This window comes from Schistocerca serialis, chromosome 1 (assembly GCF_023864345.2).
Source record: "Schistocerca serialis cubense isolate TAMUIC-IGC-003099 chromosome 1, iqSchSeri2.2, whole genome shotgun sequence".
NCBI lineage: Eukaryota > Metazoa > Arthropoda > Insecta > Orthoptera > Acrididae > Schistocerca > Schistocerca serialis.
Genome location: NC_064638.1, coordinates 691435942 through 691457295, shown reverse-complemented (window position 1 = coordinate 691457295; position 21354 = coordinate 691435942). Strand labels below are relative to the sequence as shown.

Genomic DNA, 21354 nt, shown 5'->3' with positions numbered 1-21354 from the left:
AATAATTGCTACTGCCATCCTGAGATTTACGTTCCTCCCACGGCGTGGCCAGAGAGGGGAACGTTTTCGGATTGTACTTTTCAGCATTAAATTGAGCCCGAGAACGCTTAGAGACTGCTGGCGGCTGGCCGCCAGCGAGAGATGATGTACCACGCTTCATTGCGGGTCATCCGCCCTGATGCCACCTACTCCAACCAAGGGCCCTCCCCACGGGCGCCACCCAGCCGCAGCAATAGCCACCTGGCAGGATGGCCATTGCTGGGAGTCCTGATGCCCCAAGGAGATGAGCATCTACTCCTTGGCATACGTGGGGAGTTAACGGCGCAGGCATCAGTAGAGCGATCCCTGTGTTGTCAGGAGGCTACAACCAAGCGGGTACATCGCGGCCCCACCACAACGGGCTGGCTACCACGCTGGATCTTAGGTGCAAAACTGTCCAAGGTCGTCGTCGCAGTTAAAAGAAACACTGCAGATTGCAGCGTGGGAATCGCACCCAGGGACGGATCCTCGCCCAAGAGATGGAAAACGAGCGGGACCCCAGTGCAACGACGAAAAAGCCAGCTAAAGGTCTCAACGCACGACGGATACAGTGCACCATGTAAGGCGCCCTTCCCCAATTGGCTCGCTCTTCGGAATAATTTAGAAAGATGGAGGTCAAACCCGAGAGGGGACCATCACATAAGGCCGAAACATTTGAGACTCCTTTTAGTCGCCTCTTACGACAGGCAGGAATACCGCGGGCCTATTCTTATCCCCGAACCCGCAGGGGGGCGTGATGTAGATGAGGGTGAGCCTTAACAGCTAATGATAATGGTGACATTTGTCCTAACGACAATTTTACTCTGTGTGAGGCTGGGGGACACAGACAGCCTGGTGTTGATTGGCATGAGTTGATTCCATCACATAAACAACAAAGTGTTTGAATGTGCAAAAATTATGAAAAAAAACTGTGGCATTTCACCAGTGATACTGAATGATGTAACAGTAATCACACTGATGGAAAAAGTATCACAACATCAAACATTAATTAATGTAGAGTAGCAAAATTTTCATAATACATTTTTCTGGGTAATATACACTAAAGCGCCAAGTAAACTGGTATAGGCATGCGTATTCAAATAGAGAAATATGTAAACAGGCAGAATACAGCACTGCAGTTGGCAATGCCTATACAAGACAACAAGCGTCTGGCATAGTTGTTAGATCAGTTACTGCGGCTAAAATCGCAGATTATCAAGATTTAAGTGAGTCTGAATGTGGTGTTATAGCCGGTGCATGAGCAATGTTGCACAGTATTTCTGAGGTAGCAATGAAGTGGAGATTTTCCTTTATGACCGTTTTGAGAGTGTACTGTAAACATTAGGAATTCGGTAAAACATCAAATCTCTGACATTTCTGTGCCTGGAAAAAGATCCTGCAAGAATGGGACTGACAACGACTGAAGAGAATCATTCAACATGACAGAAATGCAACCCTTCTGCAAATCGTTGCATATTTCAATGTGGGGCCATCAACAAATGTCAGCATGAGAACCATTCAACAAAACATCATGGGCTTTCGGAGCCGAAGGCCCACTCGTGTACCCTTGATGACTGCATGACACAAAGCTTTACACCTCGCCTAGGCCTATCGACACAAACATTGGACTGTTGATGACTGGAAACATGCTGCCTGGTGGACAAGTCTCATTTCAAACTGTATCAACTGGATGGACATGTACAGGTATGGAGACAACCTCATGAATCCATGGACCCTTAATGTCAACAGGGGATGGTTCAAGCTGGTTGAGGCTCTGTAATGGTGTGCAGCGTGTGCAATTGGAGTGATATGGGACCCCTGATAGGTCTAGATATTACTATTAGGTGACATATTCATAAGCATCCTATCTGATCACCTGCATCCATTTATGTCCATTGTGCATTCCCATGGACTTGGGCAATTCCAGCAGGACAATGCAACACACCATATGTCCAGAATTGCTACAGAGTGGCTCCAGGAACACTACTCTGAGTTTAGACATTTTCCCTGGCCACCAAACTCTCAAGACGTGAACATTATTGAGCATACCTGGGATGTCTTGCAACGTGAGATCTCCACCCCCTCGTATTTTTATGGATTTACGGACAGCCATGTAGGATTAATGGTGTCAATTCCCTCCAGCACTACTTCAGACATTAGTCGAGTCCATGCCACATTGTGTGATGGCACTTCCGTGTGCTCAGGGGACCCTACATGATATTAGGCAGGTGTACCAGTTTCTTTGGCTCTTCAGTTTATTCAAGTGGTTAACACTGTAAGAACACAGTTTAATGTAAGCATGAGATACACCATTGCATGTGTGAAATGCTGGTCCATTAATAACCGATGTAACCACCAGAATGTTGAATGCAAGTTTGCAAACGTGCATGCATTCCGTTGCACAAGTGTCAGATGTCAAATTGTGGGATGGAGGTCCATGCCTATTGCACTTGGTCTGTCAATATAGGAATGGTTAATGCTGTCTGTGAATGATACTGGAGTTATCATCTGATTATGCCCCATATGTGCTTGACTGGAGACAGATGTGGTGATTGAGCAGGCCAAGGCAACATGTGGTCATTCTGTAGAGCACGTTGTGCTACAATAGCGGTACGTGGGCAAGTGTTATCCTGTTGGAAAACACCACCCCCAACGCTGCCCACGAATAGCAGCACAACAAGGCAAATCACCAGACTGATGTACAAATCTGCAAGTCAGGGTGCATTGATTAACAGTAAGAGTGCCCCTACTATCATACAAAATCATACCCCGACCATAATTCCAGCTGCATGTCCAGTGTGTCCAGCATGCAGATAGACTGGTAGCAGGCCCTCAAATGCCCTCCTCCTAATCAACACACACCCATAACTGGCACTGAGGCAGAACCAGCTTTCTTCCGAAAACCCTTCCACAGCTAGCAGCACTTAAGTCGCACATCAATCAGTCTCCAGCACCAACTTTGCCTCCACTTAACTTTCAACAGTGTTTCAATTATTACAATCATTATACAGTTGCAGCTTGGCTGCACAAGTTTTTTGTATGAATAAAGATGCTGAATATTCACTTTTTCAAGTGGTAAATGTGAAGAGAATCACTCTGACATTCTACACAGCCTTGAATATGTCTCTCACAGCAGGATACAAAAGCTAAGCAGAAAAAACTGCCTTAAGATGATGGTTAAAATCCAAAAAATAATACACAACCACATAAGCCCTGTCCTACCCTCACCATGGTCCTGCATGCTCCCAAAGGCAGCAATAGTATTCCCCCCCCCCCCCCCCCACCACACACACACACACACACACACACACACACATACACACACACTTCTTCGGTACACACACTACCCATCCCCTCCCAGGATGCTGCTTGCCTCACATGTAGTTGCACTCGGGCATTAGTGCCTGCAAAAGACAGTGACCAATTGTGTGTGATTTGTGAATATGTGTGAGCGTTCTTCATCTGTTGAAGGACATAGTCTAAAATGAATATTCTAGAGTTTTCTTTCACTTTCTTCTTCTTTAGAATGTTCCACTCTTCCACTATTTGCACTTTCAATTAGCTAACAGTTTACTACCTAAAGATAAAAAATTGTGATGTTTTTGAAAACAATCTAGGTACAATCTGTCCATTAAATTCAACTAATGCAATTCTGCCTCACAAGAGATTTAAAACTTTTAAATATCTCTGTATAGTTCAAAGCATTTTCCATAAATTGTAAATGTACTCTGCATAATAACTTTGTTGCGACACCACATGTATCTGATTTAAATTTTTTGTACCTGCACAGGTGTTATAATGATGCTAAACCACCTTGCTGGCACAAATGCCATTATTCTAACCAACAATGGGTGCTCGACCAGGTAGCTGAACACCGGAAGAGGGAAAACACGACTTGTAAACCAATGTACACGGAGCAGTGTGTCCACACAGTGTGTAGAAGAAATACAATCAGCATGAATGATCAAATCAGCTAGAATGCAGAACCCAGGACACAATGAAATGCTGAAGCCAGATCCGCAATGGTTGATCCCAGCATAAGAAGGGATTGGCCTGGTCTATAGCCACTGCAGGTAAACATCTGTATCACTGGGTCTGTGCTCTGTGTGCTGTTTGTGATAGCTGCCTGTAGTACTCCTCTACGAGGCCCATGCCAGCTCATTTGTGTCAATATGTATGCCCACTGGTAGGGATTCTAAATCCCTCCACCCTGAAAAGGGGTTTTAGGGCTGAAAATGGCCTGATTTCTGTCGAAAACTTCATCACAAACCCAGAACTGGGGCACAAGATTTCCCAGCAGTGGGTCTACCACTGAGTAGGCAATGTCCACACAGAGCCAAGATGTGAAGGCTGGCAGAAAGCTGTTCTGTCTGCAATGGTGCGGGTGACAACTCATCCACAGGCAAGTCGGGAAAGGAGCGTGCAGTTTTCAAGTCCATGTCTCAGCCACTGGGAGCCACAGGAGCATTTGCCGCTGGCAACCTAGTCTGCGGACAAAATTAGGACGGTGGCATGTGCAGTATGGATGGGCGCAGTGAGGACGAGAACATGGTGTACATGCTGCTGCAGTTGGGAGGCTGCAACCAAGGTAATGCTGTGACCAACCCTGTCACCCAGATGGTGCAGAGACAGTGGCCTCACATGTCCAATGGGTCACAGACACAACTGATTTGAATGATGGGTCACCTGCTCCTTGCCAACATCCATCACAAATGAAGGCAGACCTTTATGGCCCACCACTACACCTGGAAGCCATACCTGCTTCCAGCTGAAAGACAGGGCCCAAATGGCAGCCCCGCAAGGAAAATGCATTGCGCTGCAACGTTCCAGGGCGTGCAACTCAGGGTGTAACAAATCCTCAACAAATCCATGAAGCTCCGTGGCTCACACCCATGCAAACATTCTGCCAGCCTGCACTCTTTAATCGGCTGTGCCTCATCCATGGCCAGAAAGCCAGACAGTGCATCATCGTGGCATGAATCAAACAGACTTCATCATTTGGGGCTTGAAAGTTCAATGAACTCTTCGACCTCTAAGTAAGAACCCAGGTGAAACTGAGTGGTAGTTAGATCCTGGATACCATTGAAAATGCGAAAATCTGTGACATAACATCCTATGCTAAAATCTTGTTGCATGTATTCCAGTCGCTCTCTCCCTCTATAGTTTTTACTCTCTGGAACTCTGTATAGTACCATGGAAGTAATTCCCTGACATTGTAACACCTGTAGATTTCCCCCCCTCCCCCCCCCCCCCCCATGTTATAGTTCTGGGTGGAGATTTTAATTTGCCGGATATAGACTGGGAGACTCAGACGTTCATAACGGGTGGCAGGGACAAAGAATCCAGTGAAATTTTTTTAAGTGCTTTATCTGAAAACTACCTTGAGCAGTTAAACAGAGAACCGACTCGTGGCGATAACATATTAGACCTTCTGGTGACAAACAGACCCGAACTATTTGAAAAAGTTAACGCAAAACAGGGAATCAGCGATCATAAAGCGGTTACGGCATCGATGATTTCAGCCGTAAATAGGACTATTAAAAAGGGTAGGAAGATTTTTCTGTTTAGAAAAAGTGACAAAAAGCAGATTTCAGAGTACCTGTTGGCTCAACACAAAAGTTTTGTCTCAAGTACAGATAGTGTTGAGGATCAGTGGACAAAGTTCAAAACCGTCGTACATAATGCGTTAGATGAGTATGTGCCAAGCAAGATCGTAAGAGATGGAAAAGAGCCAAAGCCTTGCAGACAAACAAAAATTACGCGAAGCGAAATGTAGTGTGAGGAGGGCTATGCGAGAGGCGTTCAATGAATTCGAAAGTAAAGTTCTATGTACTGACTTGGCAGAAAATCCTAAGAAATTTTGGTCTTATGTCAAAGCGGTAGGTGGATCAAAACAAAATGTCCAGACACTCTGTGACCAAAATGGTACTGAAACAGAGGATGACAGACTAAAGGCCGAAATACTAAATGTCTTTTTCCAAAGTTGTTTCACAGAGGAAGATTGCACTGTAGTTCCTTCTCTAGATTGTCGCACAGATGACAAAATGGTAGATATCGAAATAGATGACAGAGGGATAGAGAAACAATTAAAGTCGCTCAAAAAACGAAAGGCCTCTGGACCTGATGGGATACCAGTTCAATTTTACAGAGTACGCGAAGGAACTTGCCCCCCTTCTTACAGTGGTGTACCGTAGGTCTCTAGAAGAGCGTAGCGTTCCAAAGGATTGGAAAAGGGCACAGGTCATCCCCGTTTTCAAGAAGGGATGTCGAGCAGATGTGCAGAACTATAGACCTATATCTCTAACGTCGATCAGTTGTAGAATTTTGGAACACGTTTTGTAGCTACAAAATAGCAGGTCAGCAACTGGAAGCAGTTAATACCATAAATTATCTGGGAGTATGCATTAGGAGTGATTTAAAATGGAATGATCATATAATGTTGATCGTCGGTAAAGCAGATGCCAGACTGAGATTCATTGGAAGAATCCTAAGGAAATGCAATCCGAAAACAAAGGAAGTAGGTTACAGTACGCTTGTTCGCCCACTGCTTAAATACTGCTCAGCAGTGTGGGATCCGTACCAGATAGGGTTGATAGAAGATATAGAGAAGATCCAATGGAGAGCAGCACGCTTCGTTACAGGATCATTTAGTAATCGCGAAAGCGTTACGGAGATGATAGATAAACTCCAGTGGAAGACTCTGCAGGAGAGGCGCTCAGTAGCTCGGTACGGGCTTTTGTCAAAGTTTCGAGAACATACCTTCACCGAAGAGTCAAGCAGTATATTGCTCCCTCCTACGTATATCTCGCGAAGAGACCATGAGCATAAAATCAGAGAGATTAGAGCCCACACAGAGGCATACCGACAATCCTTCTTTCCACGAACAATATGAGACTGGAATAGAATGGAGAACCGATAGAGGTACTCAAGGTACCCTCCGCCACACACCGTCAGGTGGCCTGCGGAGTATGGATGTAGATGTAGATGTAGATGTCCTATAATCCTGTCCCTTCTTTTTGTCTGTTTTTCCCACATTGTCTAAATGACAGAACCATTTTAACTACCATATCATTTAGATGATACAATGTGGCTGTGAATCCATACATGAAGAAATTATGGTTTTCCAATTGTTCCCTTCTTCGCCGATTCTTTGGTGAACTTCCTTATTCCTTAACTTATCAGTCCACCTTATTTCAAACATTTTTCTGTAGTACCACATCTAAAATTCTTCAGTTCTCTCCTGTTTCTGTTTTACCGCAGACCATGGTTCACCTCCATACAATTTATTTCTTTCTAAAATTAAGGCCTATGTTTGATACTAACACATATCTTTTGGCCAGGAACACCCTCTTTGTCTGTGCTAGTCTGCTTTTTATGTCATCCTTGCTTCATCTGTCATTGGTTATTTTGCTTCCAAGGCAGCAGAATTCCTTAACTTCATCTACTTTGTGATCATCAGTTTTGATGTGAAGATTCTTGCTATTCTCATTCCTGCTACTTCTCATTACTATTGTCTCTCAGTCCATATTTCGGGACTCATTAGCATGTTATTTCCATTCAGCAGATTCTGTAACAATTCTTCACCATCACTGAAGACAGCAAAGTCAACAGCAAATCTTATCACCGATATCCTTTCACCCTGAATTTTAATCCCACTCTTGAACCATTCTTTTATTTCCATCATTGCTGCTTATAGCACAGACTGAACAGGAGGAGTAGAAAGACTGCATCCCTGTTTTATATCCTTTCTAATCTGAGAACTTCTTTCTTGCTCTTCCAGTCTCATTGTTCCCTCTTGGGTCTTGTACATATTTTATATTACCTGTCATGCCCTATACCTTACTCCTATTTTCCTCAGAATTCTGAACAAGTTGCACCATTTTAGACTGTTGAACACTTTTTCCAGTTCAACAAAGCTTATGACATGTCTGGATTTTTCTTCACTCTTATTTCCATTATCAAGTGCAACATCAGAACTGGCTCTCCTAAAGCCAAACATCTTACAGATCCTCAATTTTCTTTTTCATTTTTCTGTATATTATTGTTGTCAGCAATGCGGATGCACAAGTTGTTAAGCTAACTGTGCAATAGTGCTTGCACTTAACTTCTCGTGCTAGCTTCAGAACTTTGTGGATGATATTTTTCCAAAAGTCTGATGGTATGTTGTCTGTTTCATAAATTCTACATTCTGCCTACATACAAGAAATTGGACAACACATCCACCATCCACCAATAACAACCACATGCTTCCCAAAAAAGTAGTCTGCAAAGCTACCATGTGCCAAGAGTGCTCTGGTACTGAACAAGGGGAAAACTGACATGGTGCAGTCTGGTTCTGCGCACAGACTGCACAATCCCACACAAAACGTTCAGTGTTATGATCGATTGCTGGCCAGTAAACACGACACCATGCCAGAGCCAACACATGGGACATACCTGAGTGCATTACATACAGCAGTTGGAGTATGAGAGGACAGAGTGCTGGAAGGATGATAAGTCAACAGCTTTGCTCCACTGTGGCAAGCTTGAGGACACACTGGACAATGTTGAGTTGACCTCATAGTAAGAAAATGTATACCACTCTGAATCCACTCCCTATGAGGAAACTTGAGCCATCCCTGATGGCTGAGATGATATTTCAGAAAAGTGGGTAGGTGGGCATGGCAGCTGCATTCTCTTGCACGGTCAACAGAAAAATCAGCAATGTCTGCTGCAAGGTATCATCCAAGGCGAAAACAAGAGTCTCTTGTGATCGAACTCTGAATCTGGTCCTTCCAGCAACCACGATAGCGCATCTGCATTGGCTTTCTGGGCAGTGGACTGTAATGAATGTCATAGCAATAATTATTGAGAAAAAGTGCCCACATCTGCAATCAATGGTTAATCCTATACAGTAGCTTAGAATGAGGGCTGACAAACAAAACAAGTGGTTTGTTGTCAGGAATGAGAAGGAACTTAGCTCCACACAACAACAAAAAAAGTTAAACTTTGTAATGTCAAAAATGATACACAGGGCACCCTTTTTCACCTACAAATAATTAGTTTGCCCCCCTGACAACTTCACCAATAACTCCTCCAGACATGGAATGGAATACTAACCCATGACACAGTGTGTGCTGGTTGCTTGGCTAAAATCGTTGCAAAGGTACACAATGCCATCTGGCTTCTGAATCACCAATAAAGCAGTGGTCCATTGACTAGATGAAATAGGAAAGATGATGTTGAGTTCCTGTCAATGCTGCAACTTGGCTTCGAACTCGTCACACATGGAAAATGGAATGGGGCAGCAATGAATACATTTATGTATTGCTGGTGGCATAAGAGAGAAACACGGGTCTCAAATTTTCTGCATGACCAAAGGTATTCTAAAACTGTTGGCTGAATTTCCATAGTGAAGGGTAAAAATCTTGAAAGGGGACTGATTGGGACCATAATGGACTTTTGTCAACTATCTAGAATCCAAAAACAGGAAATCCATCTAGCACAAAAATATTTTGCACCAATGGTAAATTTACCAATAACAATGAAAGTTGCCATCCCACATTCTTATAAAGTGCTGAGATGAAGTACTGTCTCACAGTGAAATACATTGTTTACTATAAAACACTACTTGAAAATGTGGTTGCTGGAACACAGGGCAGCCCAGGAGCCTGTACATGTGTAAGTTAATTAGGCTAACCACTGCCCTCATGTTGGTTTGAAATGCAATCGGTCGCCTAACCACAGTAGTAGAATACAGTGGGACAAGGCTCATGGGGCATCAGGGACAGCTTCTGAGTCTTGGGAAAATACTGGGTCTCTGACGACCATCATGCGACTCGCCGACTATCACAAACTGATACCAAATGGTCTATCTCTTGGCATATCTCACACATTAGACAGGCAATCCTGTCTAATGCGCACAGAATGACAATTGGGGCAGGACCACTGACTTTCCCATTGAGTGGAAACAGATTAGGAAGGAGAGAGATGCTGAGAGCCCGAAAACATTGCAAGCAGTGACCCTGACTCTTCGACTCACTTGCACTATCAAGTTCACCACCAGGTGAAGACAGGCAGTGCTGTGACATCATCCCACTCAAATCATTAATGGTGTCATCACATGATGGATCAGCAGAGGGAATGTCACTGGGCCAACCTGATGGGACAGTTAATTCTGTTTACCATGCATATCTAACCTTGCTATCTGCCTTATGTATGAAAGTACATCATTTGCCACTGCTGTTAACGTGTTTCAGCAATTTTGGCAACTTTGGATAAAGAAGGGTCAGACGAGGCTAATACCTCAAGTCTGGATCTCAAGGTCAGGTTCTAATCAGACGATGACATTTCTAATCATTGAGTCTGGATCTCAAGGTCAGGTTCTAATTAGACGATGTCATTTATAATCATTGAGTCTGCATGTCAGGTAGCTCAATGGGGACACTGAAACTAACACTTACACAAGAGACCTTGCAAATTGGCAACTAAGCCACAGATGACTGATTGGGGCACTTGCAGTGCTTGTCAAACTGCAACTGTACTGCCACCACATGTGTTTGATGTCCCAAATGCTGTGTGAGTAACTGACAGAGCTCCTCAAAGTTAAGTTTCTCAGAGTAGCTAGAGGGCTTCAAATTAAGCACAATTTTGTACAACTCCATACTTCTGGACAATAACAAGGTGACCTTACATGGCAGTGCAGCAGGGACTGGTACAGGCAATTCTTCCACCTTCCAGTAGACTCCTCAAAAACAGTGGACAGTGTTGGGCGCAGTGGGGGAGAAAGCTTCTCTGCAGGTGCCTGGCTTGCCATTAGTACAGTATTGGGAGTGCATCAGTTCCACATTCTGTCTGAGCAGCTGAGAGCCACAACTGTTGCTGTCAGCATTGCATAAATGTAGGAACCATGGTGGCTAATGTAGGAACCATGGTGGCTACAATTTAACACTATGAGGGTGAAAAAAGTATCACACATGTACGGATGTCCTCTGTCACTGATTTTTTATCTGCATAGGCATGACAATCTCACTAAATTGTCCAGTTGGCACAAATGTCACTAATATAGTTGATGGTGGGTACTTGACTGGGAAACCAGGGAGTCGAACAATGAGAGATAGAAAACATATTGTATGGGTCAATCCTTGGGGGAACAGAGAGTTCAAACATCATAAAGAGACTGGCACAGAGTAAGAACAAATGCAACCAGCACGAATGATCAAAGCAAAAAGCACACGGAACCAAGAGCACAGTGCAGTGCTGAAGCTAGGACCATGTTGGTTGATCTCAGCATGAGAACTGACTGGCCCAGTCTAGTGCGTTCAGCAAGTAAACACTTGGGTTAGTGGGTCTGTCCATACTATACTCCACATGTACCATCTGCGATATCTTCCTACACTATGCCATGAGACCTTCACCAGCTCATCTATGGCCATAGATATGTTCACTGGTGGGGGTACTCAGATATTCATATACTTTTGCTTTTCCTCAAAGTAATCTCATTTTCAGAATACACAAATAATGGGCACTTATTTGCAATGGAGAGCTATCAGCACAGTATTTATCTACAGAGGTGTGAAGAAATTGCCTATAAACTAATAATTAATCTGGTGTATAGATTCAGTCTCAGCAGGTTTCATCTTTCTATGACATGTCCCTAATAATTATAATTTATACTAGATCAATACCCAAACCCTGGTTACCTGTTTTTGTAAGCAATAGCTTAACATATTAGGCAATTAAGCAATCTCAACAACTCTCCCCACCTGACTTAAACCTTCATTGTCAATGGTTTTCCTATTAGTATGTCAAAACCTACAAAAATAGTTCTCCATTCTGAAATATGACCACTGATAATAAGCTACAAATCTTCATTGATCACAACATGATTAACACAGTGGAGTTAATCATTTCTGAGCACTACTTTACTGAAATCATTCCACATAATTTCATTTTCATAGATTTCATCCCAATTCACCTCAGTGAAATTCATTATCTTCATATTCATAAAAAACAGTCTGGCATGACATGCATTAAGCTATACAAGCAAATCATCTCTGATGGCAAAAACATACTGTTTTTAGATGTCTGGCTGACAAATACAGCCACTACTTTCCTTTTACTTGTGCCCCTACTTCCTGAGCTGAGATTATTGTTCATGTTGTCCACCAGTTTAATCAGTCTTTCACTGGTTTCTTTAATTGATATTCCATTAGCCAATATTCAGTAAATCTTCACATCAATATAGTCACAGTTCTCCAAGCAACTAATCATTTTCCCTTTCTATGCCACTTTATTCAGCTTCTGTAACCTCTTTTAAATCCATCTCCAGTCAATGCATCTTCACCAATAGCCTTGATTCTGCCAGCAAATGAATTTTTCCTTACAGTTGTTCATTATTACCATCTTCTTTATTATTTTAACCCTGGTGCTTTCCTGTTTCTTATGCTTGTCTAGTCCATACCTATGAACATCGTATTCCCCCCCCCCCCCCCCCTCTCTCTCTCTCTTTTCCCCAAAGAACCCACAGTGCTGATGACATCAGTACTTTAAATTTGACCAATTAAATTTTTATTTTGTTTAATATCAATTTACATTTCTAGTAATAAAGATTGTCTTTTATTTATACATGTTCATTCAAAATGGCAACTCTAATTTTCCAGTTTTTTGTTTAGATGTTATGTTCAGATGAAATCATATACTTACGTGACTGTTATGAAAGAAGTGCCTTCCAATCAAAGCGCATATTATTTGAATGTGTAACAGGTGGTATTGGTGGTTCATCTAGTTCCCATTTTCCAGAGCTGACCTCACAAACTGTAGCTGTACTACAATATGGTATCTTCTGTATCAAACGAGTCATATCAGCACGATTTCTAGGTGCACATCCTGTCAGCTGACGGGAACAGACATCAAGTGTTGCTGCATGTCCTACTAGCAAAACATTTCCTCCTACAAAAATCAGAAAAACATAATACAATAATTTCTATAATGAAGATACAATGATTACATTTTAAAGCCATAAGTTGTTTCATACATACCAACATCAGCAGTGCTTTTCACGATACTTTGTGCTACATAAAAACTTCTCATATAAAACTGTTCAACACTCTCTTGTCGGTCATGCAGTTCCTCTACACGTATAAGTGGCTTATAGTTTGCACAGATATTAAAACCTGCTGCTTGTAATTCCTCGATAGTCATCCAGTCAGGAAGAGAATCGGGATACCATGCTAACCACTCAAAGAGACCAGGTTCAATTGCTATAGGCAATTTATCTTCTTGTCCAAGCCCTGCACAGGAGAGTTACTAATACATATATTTTCCAACACATCAGCTAAATTATTAAACTAAATCTTACAACATCCATTCATTAGTAGATACTAAAAATACAGTATATTTAGGAATATACAAATATTTGGTATCAAACAATGAAAGTGATGGAACTGTTGAGTGAACTGTGAAATGAAAAGCTAGTAATGTAAGTCACAAAATGAGTCATATCACTGTAACATATTTGAAACAGTAATGCTATAACTCCATGTTAGTACTGATCCGATACCTACAACTTGGCGAGGGCTGGTTTTAGAACACTTTTCGACATAAATGATTCCTCATTTAGTGCCCCCTACCCCCTTTTCCCTTACACACTTTCAGCCACATCAATTTCCACTACTTTGATACACACTAGAACTTGCACTTGTGCACCCATGGTGTCCCTCTCATCATGGTGGCCCAAGCAGAGGCCTGTGTTGCTATCCTCAATTCAACACATTCTGAACAGCTTGAACTGTACAACCCGTAGCGAGGTGGGTTCCCCCAGAGTTTGGGTGCCGCCCCCCCCCCCCCCCCATTAATCTTCCCCAACTTATCCTTCTCTCCTCCCCACAGAAGCCACTATTAGTTCTGAAACCTAGGATTGTGTGTCACTTACGCTTCTGTGTGTGTGTCTATCGGCAGTACTACAAATTTCACCTGCTGAAGGTAAGTACTACCACATCAGGTATCTTAGGTGTAAACATTTAGCCTAGAAAGAGGAAGGAGTAAGAGTGACAATTTGCCATCTAGCTGAATCAGTTACACAGTGAATTGCAAACTGGCATGATATATTTGTGCTTTTAATAACCCAACAGAGAAGGGGGAGGATTAAACCAACACCACGAAGAAGGTTAAGTTCATGTCCCAATCCTACAGACCACTGACTGCTGACCATTGACAATGTCACAAGAAAATGTTGAGCACATAAAAAAATTAATGTGCCTTGCTGAAAGTGTTACTTGCTGCTTTGATCATCTTACTATATTAGCAAATATTTTTATGCTGCCAGGTGAGCATAAATGAGCACTAGTCATGCAATTAACAGAATTTCAGCAACATTTTATTGCGAATTACTGCTTCTTTTGAAGATCTGCTTAGCAAAATGGGTCTGAGGTGTCAGCTGTGTATCAGCAGCGAAGCAGTGGCCCAAGAATGGTGTACATAATCCTCAATGACAGCAGGACACAAAATCACACCTGGAATGTCACATCAGAGGAGCAGCCAGTGCTGATAGCCCTGACACTGCAGCACAAATTAGGATCATATTGCATTTACAATGTGTTATATGATCAACAGGGACTACTATGCAGCAAGCTGAGCTACAAGTGAGGGCACTCTGCATCAGTTTACCCTCTCACCGCTTGTCACCAAGTAACCTGCCTCCAATCATTTAGTGAACGATGTCATTTAGTGAACGATGTCATTTAGTGAACGATGTAACTGGAGTGAAGAATGGTGTAAAGTTGTGTTTAGTGATAAGAACAGAGTCTGCCCTGGCATTACTGATAGTCACTTCCAAATGCAGTAGTGTCTACAGTACAAACTACTACAAGCAGGCCTACATCAGGTAATGACATACAGGACAAACTCCAGACTTCAGGATGTGGACAGTTCTTGCAATGAGTGGTGGTGTTTGGAAGAATATGGAAAAACTGCAGAATAGACACAGATCATCTTGCAGCCTATTTGTAACCATTCCTATATCAGAGCCATATATTTTTCTGGCAGGAAAAGTTGGCATACAAACTCAATGTGTTCTCCAAGATGTGAGTCATTCTTTGGTTCACACCGTCATGAGATGTATCACAATGAGCACCTGTGCAATGTGATGGAATGACATGTGATCCAGTCTGCATTGCCCAGTTGCAACAGCAGGTGGAAGTGGCAAAAAAGGTGAAATGCTGCATTACTCTCGTAACCTTAAGCTTTTTTCCATGGAGGGGATTTTGTTGCTGTGAAACTGCCTGCTACACAAAGCAAGGGTTATAAAGAGCCAATTAAATTCAGATGTGTTTGGATGTGACCACATATTCACATAAATTTCCAAATTATTAATCAAATATTCAAAGAAATATAAGTTACTTTGAAATAGAATTTATAAAAAATTTTTGCTATAAAAACAATCAAACTAATTAATTTATTTTATAGAAGTTCCTGTAATTGTGAAAGAATGTTGGATAGTCTATATAAAGGCAAGCTATTAGCTTACATAAGTTACTAGGAGCTTGAAAATCCCCAGGATGCTTACACACATCCTGCCACAAAATTGTCCAGAAACTACTAACTACAGTGAAGTTTGTGCATGTTCCTTACTCCATCATTAATGATCAAAAGTTTATAATTATATTTGCAGCACATGCCTTAACTTCTCATTGTATTGACTAAATTACAAAACTTATAAGTAAATTCAGATGTTCATCAGAATCAAGGGTATAATCAAGAGTGCCCCAAGGAAGTGTGGTAGGACCACTACTATTTTACTATTTTCTATATACATAAATGATCTGGAAGACAGGATGGGCAGCAATCTGTGGTTGCTTGCTGATGATCTACATCTACATCTACATTTATACTCCGCAAGCCACCCAACGGTGTGTGGCGGAGGGCACTTTACGTGCCACTGTCATTACCTCCCTTTCCTGTTCCAGTCGCGTATGGTTCGCATTCGCGTATGGTTCACGGTGTTGTGGTGTACAGGAAGGTGTCAAAGCTGAGTGACTAAATGAGGATACATGATGACTTACATGAAGTTTCTAGTTTGTGTGATGAATGGCAGCTAGATCTAAATGTAGTAAAAAGCAAGTCAATGTGAATGTGGAGGAAAAACAGACCCCTAATGTTCAGATACAGCATTAGTAGTGTGCTGCTTGGTACAGTCCCACCATTCAATCATCTGGGCACAACATAGCAGAGTGATACAGCAGAGTATTATGAAATGCAACAAGCATGTGAGGACTGTGGTAGGCATGACGAATGGTTGACTTCAGCTTATTGGGCAAATTTTAGGAAAGTGTGGTTCATTTTTAAAGAAGACCTCACATATCCTGCAAGTGTGACCTATTCTGGAGTACCGCTTGAATGTCTCAAATATGTACCAGGTTGGATTAAAGGAAGGCATTGAAGAAATTCAGAGGCAGGCTGCTAGATTTGTTACCAGGAGGTTTGAATAATATGCAAGCATTATGGAGATGCTTTGGCAACTTAAATGGAAATCCCTGGAGGGAAGGTGATGTTCTTTTTGAGGAATACTATTAGGAAAATTTGGTGAACCAGCATTTGAAGCTGACTGCTGAACAATTCTACTGCCACCAACATACATTTCGCATAAGGACCACAAAAATAATAGGGCTCGTATGGAGGCTTATAGACAGTTGTTTCTTTTTTATGAGTGGAATAGAAAGGAAGACAACTCTTAATGGCATGGGTTACCCTCTGTTGTGCACCATACTGTGGCTTGTGGACTATGTATGAAAATGGAGTAGATGTTGATAGATATAGAAGTGAACTTACAAGCTGATTAATACTGGATGATGCCTCATGGTCATTCAAGTCTGAAGTAGTACTAGAAATGTTCTTGGTCAAAATCTACTTTTCAACTTTGTCAAATTACACTGCTCAGCCAGAATATTATGACCACTTCCCACCACAAGGCTGAATGGCTCCTGGGAGTTACAGGCACGTGACACAGTAAGGAAAGAGTGTAAGCAGGAGTGAGTTGAACAGGCAGTCATTATAGTGAAGATACGGGCTGCAAATGCGGAAATCCACTGATATAAGTGGTTTTGACAAAGGGCACATTGTTGTGGCACTGTGTTTGGAAAGGAGAATCTCTGAAATGGTGATGCTGGTCTCCTGTTGTTCTCATTACTCCTGTGAGCACCTGTGGAAATTGGCTTAAGAATGGTGGAATACTGCATTAGCTGTATGGTGTTGGATACAACATCTCAACACAAAATGTGGAGGTTGGAGGATCCCCACTGTATAACCCAGGATAGGCAGCAATCTGTGGCAGACCTGACAACAGAGCACAGTGCTGAAGCAGGCACAAGTGTTTCATAGCACACTGTTCAAAGGCCACTGTTGAACATGGAGCTCCACATCACAATACCCCTATACGTTCCTATTTTGATCCAGCAACATCATGAGTTATGATCACAGTGGGCACAACATCACTGAGTTTTCACTGTGTATCAGTAGAAAAATGTTGCCTTTCGAATGAATCCATTTCCTGTTATACCAGGTCAATGGTTGGGTACTAACATGCCGTCATCCAGGCAAACAGTTGCACAAAAGATGCACCGCACCACAGATGCAGGCCAGTGAGGGCAGAATTATGCTATGGGGTACTCTGAGTTGGGCTTCCACAGAACCTGTGGTGATAATCGAAGGCATCATGACAGCAGTGAACTACATGAACATTACTGTGGGCCAACTGCATCACTTCATGCTTGAAGTCTCCCCCTATGGCAATGACATCTTCCAGCAGGATAACTATGTTTCAAGGTCAGAATCACGGTGCAGTTGTTTGAGGGGGATTGATGTCTTGGCCAGCAAATGTTCGTGATCTGTACCCTTTGGAACACACTTTGGGTGTCAGGCACTTGCCCATAAACCACCACCCCAAAGTTAGCTGAAATTGCTTGACCCGTGCATATGCATCTGGTGCCACATACTTCTGGAGTCCTATCACGGACTTGTAGAATCCTTGTCAAGCAGAATTTCTGTTGTATTGTGTTTGAGAAGTGGAACAACACTCTATTCAACAGGTGGTCATAATGTTTTTGCTCATCCGTGTATGTAACAACTGATGCTCTGAGTAATGTGCTCATAATTTATAATTATTTAATTACTGTTTCACTCTAGTTTTAAAGTTTGTCTTTAAATTTATGCACAGTCTTAGGTTGGTTGAGGTTGGTTGGTTATATTAATCATACTTTTCTCACCTCCCAAATGATGCCTCATTTGTATGCAAAGAATAAAGCATTCCATCCTGGATTTTCCATTGGTTGAATTAGGCATCCTACACTTATGTCACAATTACTACTCCTCATTAATGTATTTCAGTTCTTTAATTACACAATTCTCCGTGCAACATAAAGAACATGACTTATTTTTTTTTGTTTCACAATTCAGCTTTTTTACCATTTTTTCTTTTGATCCCACACCAATCTAACTACCCTCTTCTGACATGGGAAACACTATCACCTGGACCCCAAACTGATCACTGGCCAGTTCCAATAAGGTCACACCATAGTGCATGGTTGAGTTGAGGTACAGTCTCTTACTACTTTGTGCACACTCAAATTTCATGATTTTCAAACGACCAGTGTATGAAATATTTTCAATTGTGTGTTCTGTCCTTTTTCTTTTTTGTTAGTTTTGATCTAGCTTCTCCCCCCTCGTTTTCACATCACTGTCTCTAGTTTCCACTATCTGCTTACCTTTTCTTTCCCTGTTTTCTTCACGGAAATGTAATCTGTTCCCAATAACTCAAATTCCAGGATCAATACTCCGGTTTTACTATTAGCTGATCTCCACCCAAAAATTCAATAGCTTTGCACATGCCACAAGATCAAATTCAGCTCACCAGTTCCTTATAAGAATTACACTTTAGTTAGTACCAGAGTATCAGAATAATCAGAATCTAAATTTAACATAGGGCTTATCAGCCCTTCAAAATGGTACTAATTTGAGAATAACAAGCTGGACTTACCTCTTAATACACCAGCACAAGTCTGCACACAGCGGAGGGAAGGTGATGAGAATGCATGCTTCATTTGAACTCCAGAACCTCGTAATGCCTCTCCCACTAGCTTAGCTTGTAGTTCCCCAACACATGTAAGGGGACAGTCTTTGAAGAACGATTGTGGTCCACCCCTTCGAGCTGGGACTAACTGTGGCATGTTGAGATCTTTGCGAATATATTTACCTACAAAATATGAAGAGTAACAATAACTAATAATTACATCAGTACCTGCTTTGGGACTTACAGACAGTACATATACTAGTAAAGTTGGTTATGAGTGGCATAAACCAACTGAGATAAGATTCTTTTCACAATGTGATAGCAAATTAAAACTGTGTGCTGGACAGAGATCTGACATGCGGTTTTGGAAAGCAGCTCTTCCGACTAAGGTATGTGAGCATGCCTCACTGATTGATTCAAAGGCTCAACTACAGAATGGCCCTCTCTCCATTTCTTGCAAAGTCAACACATGTTCTCCTCCCACAATGCTGTAGGCCTATCATTCCAAAGAAAATGGATAAATTGTAGTTTCATTGCTGTAACTGGGGTACTATATAGTGTATCTTCCTTTTGTAATGTTTGAATGAAATGTGGAGGTGAATGTGGCAATCTGGAATTTGAGTACAGCATATGGAAGCCCAGTGCCAGGTCAGAGTCCCAGTCTAAAGCACAGTTTTTTATTTGTACAAGGGGAAGTCATGAAGCTTTAATTATCGCCTCAAAAATATCCTGCTGCAATCAAGAAACTTGGTGACGCTGTTAGTTCTTCTACTCTGATTCACCTTTCAATGTGACACATTTTTCCCAATGATAGTCAACTTGGTAGGGACCTTGAGTAGTGGTGAAATCCACACTTTGGATGTTCAGGAAATGTTCCACTTTGAAAACCATCTTGTCATGATTCTGGAAATCCTGTAATCTATGTTTTCTTCACGCAAGGAAAGACAAGGAAGTCACTGGGTATCAAGTCACAAAAATAAGTGGTTGGGGCAAAATTTGAGATCCCAAAGAAGTAGCATGTGTGGCTGACAGTGAGTACTGTGTAGAATGAGCTGTGGCACTGCTGGAGCAAAGTGACCAGCTGGGAGAGTTTCGTGTAATGCTATCTTCAGATCCTCCTGTAACCTCATTAGAAGATAATGTTGTTTTGCTTTTGTAGCAATTTGCCTCTTTGGATAATAATCTGTTAGCATCCAGGGTTGCCACAAGTTTCCCCAAGTGAAATTCCCTGATATTTCCCTGATTTACAGACAAGTTTTAGCATTTTTCCCTGACAAATTTTGAGACCTCCATCAGTAATGCTGGAATTCAATATTGTGTTGGCCCACCCTTAGCCTTGATGACAGCTTCCACTCTCCTCGCAGGCATATGTTCAATCACATGCTGGAAGGTTTCTTGGCAGCCCATTCTTCATGGAGTGCTGCACTGAGGAGAGGTATCAATGTCGGTCGGTGAGGCCTGGCACGAAGGCGGTGTTACAAAACATTCCAAATGTGTTCTATAGGATTCAGGTCAGGACTCTGTTCAGGCCAGTCCATTACAGGGATGTTATTGTTGTGTAACCAATCCGCCACAGGCTGTGCATTATGAACAAGTGTTCGATCATGTTGAAAGATGTAGCGCCATCCCCGAATTGCTCTTCAACAGTGGGAAGCAAGAAGGTGCTCAAAACATCAATGTAGACCTGTGCTGTGATAGTGCCACGCAAAACAACAATGGGGGCAAGCCCCCTCTATGAAAAACATGACCACACCATAACACTACCATCTCCGAATTTTGCTGTTAGCACTAGACACACTGGCAGATAACATTTACTGGGCATTTGCCATACCTACACCCTGCCATCAGATCGCCACATTGTGTACCATGATTTCTCTCTCCACACAACATTTTTCCACTGTTCAATTGTCCAATGTTTACGCTCCTTTCACCAAGCGAGGTGCCGTTTGGCAGTTACCAGCGTGATGTGTGGCTTATGAGCAGCTGCTTGACCATGAAATCCAAGTTTTCTCACTTGCTGCCTAACTGTCATAGTACTTGCAGTGGATCCTGGTGCAGTTTGGAATTCCTGTGTGATGGTCTGGATAGATGTCTGCCAATTACACATTACAACCCTCTTCAACTGTCGGCAGTCTCTGTCAGTCAATAGACGAGGTCAGCCTGTACGCTTTTGTGATGTACGTGTCCCTTCACATTTCCACTTCTCTATCACATCAGAAACAGTGGTCCTAGGGATGTTTAGGAGTGTGGAAATCTCACATACAGACTTATGAGGCAAGTGACACCCAATCACT

At 42.3% G+C, this 21354-nt stretch overlaps 1 protein-coding gene across 3 annotated transcripts in view; it reads right to left on the bottom strand.

The window, feature by feature from the left end:
• LOC126480714 (protein UBASH3A homolog) overlaps positions 1–21354 on the bottom strand; it is a 275438-nt gene that overhangs the window by 17248 nt on the left and 236836 nt on the right. For all 3 annotated transcript variants that reach the window (XM_050103971.1, XM_050103980.1, XM_050103989.1), the window contains 3 exons: positions 19028–19243; positions 13038–13289; positions 12703–12948 (listed from right to left, as the gene is read on the bottom strand). In XM_050103971.1, coding sequence (XP_049959928.1) covers positions 12710–12948; positions 13038–13289; positions 19028–19243 — 707 coding nt within the window. In that variant the 3' untranslated portion in view covers positions 12703–12709. The remainder of the gene's footprint in view (positions 1–12702; positions 12949–13037; positions 13290–19027; positions 19244–21354) is intronic.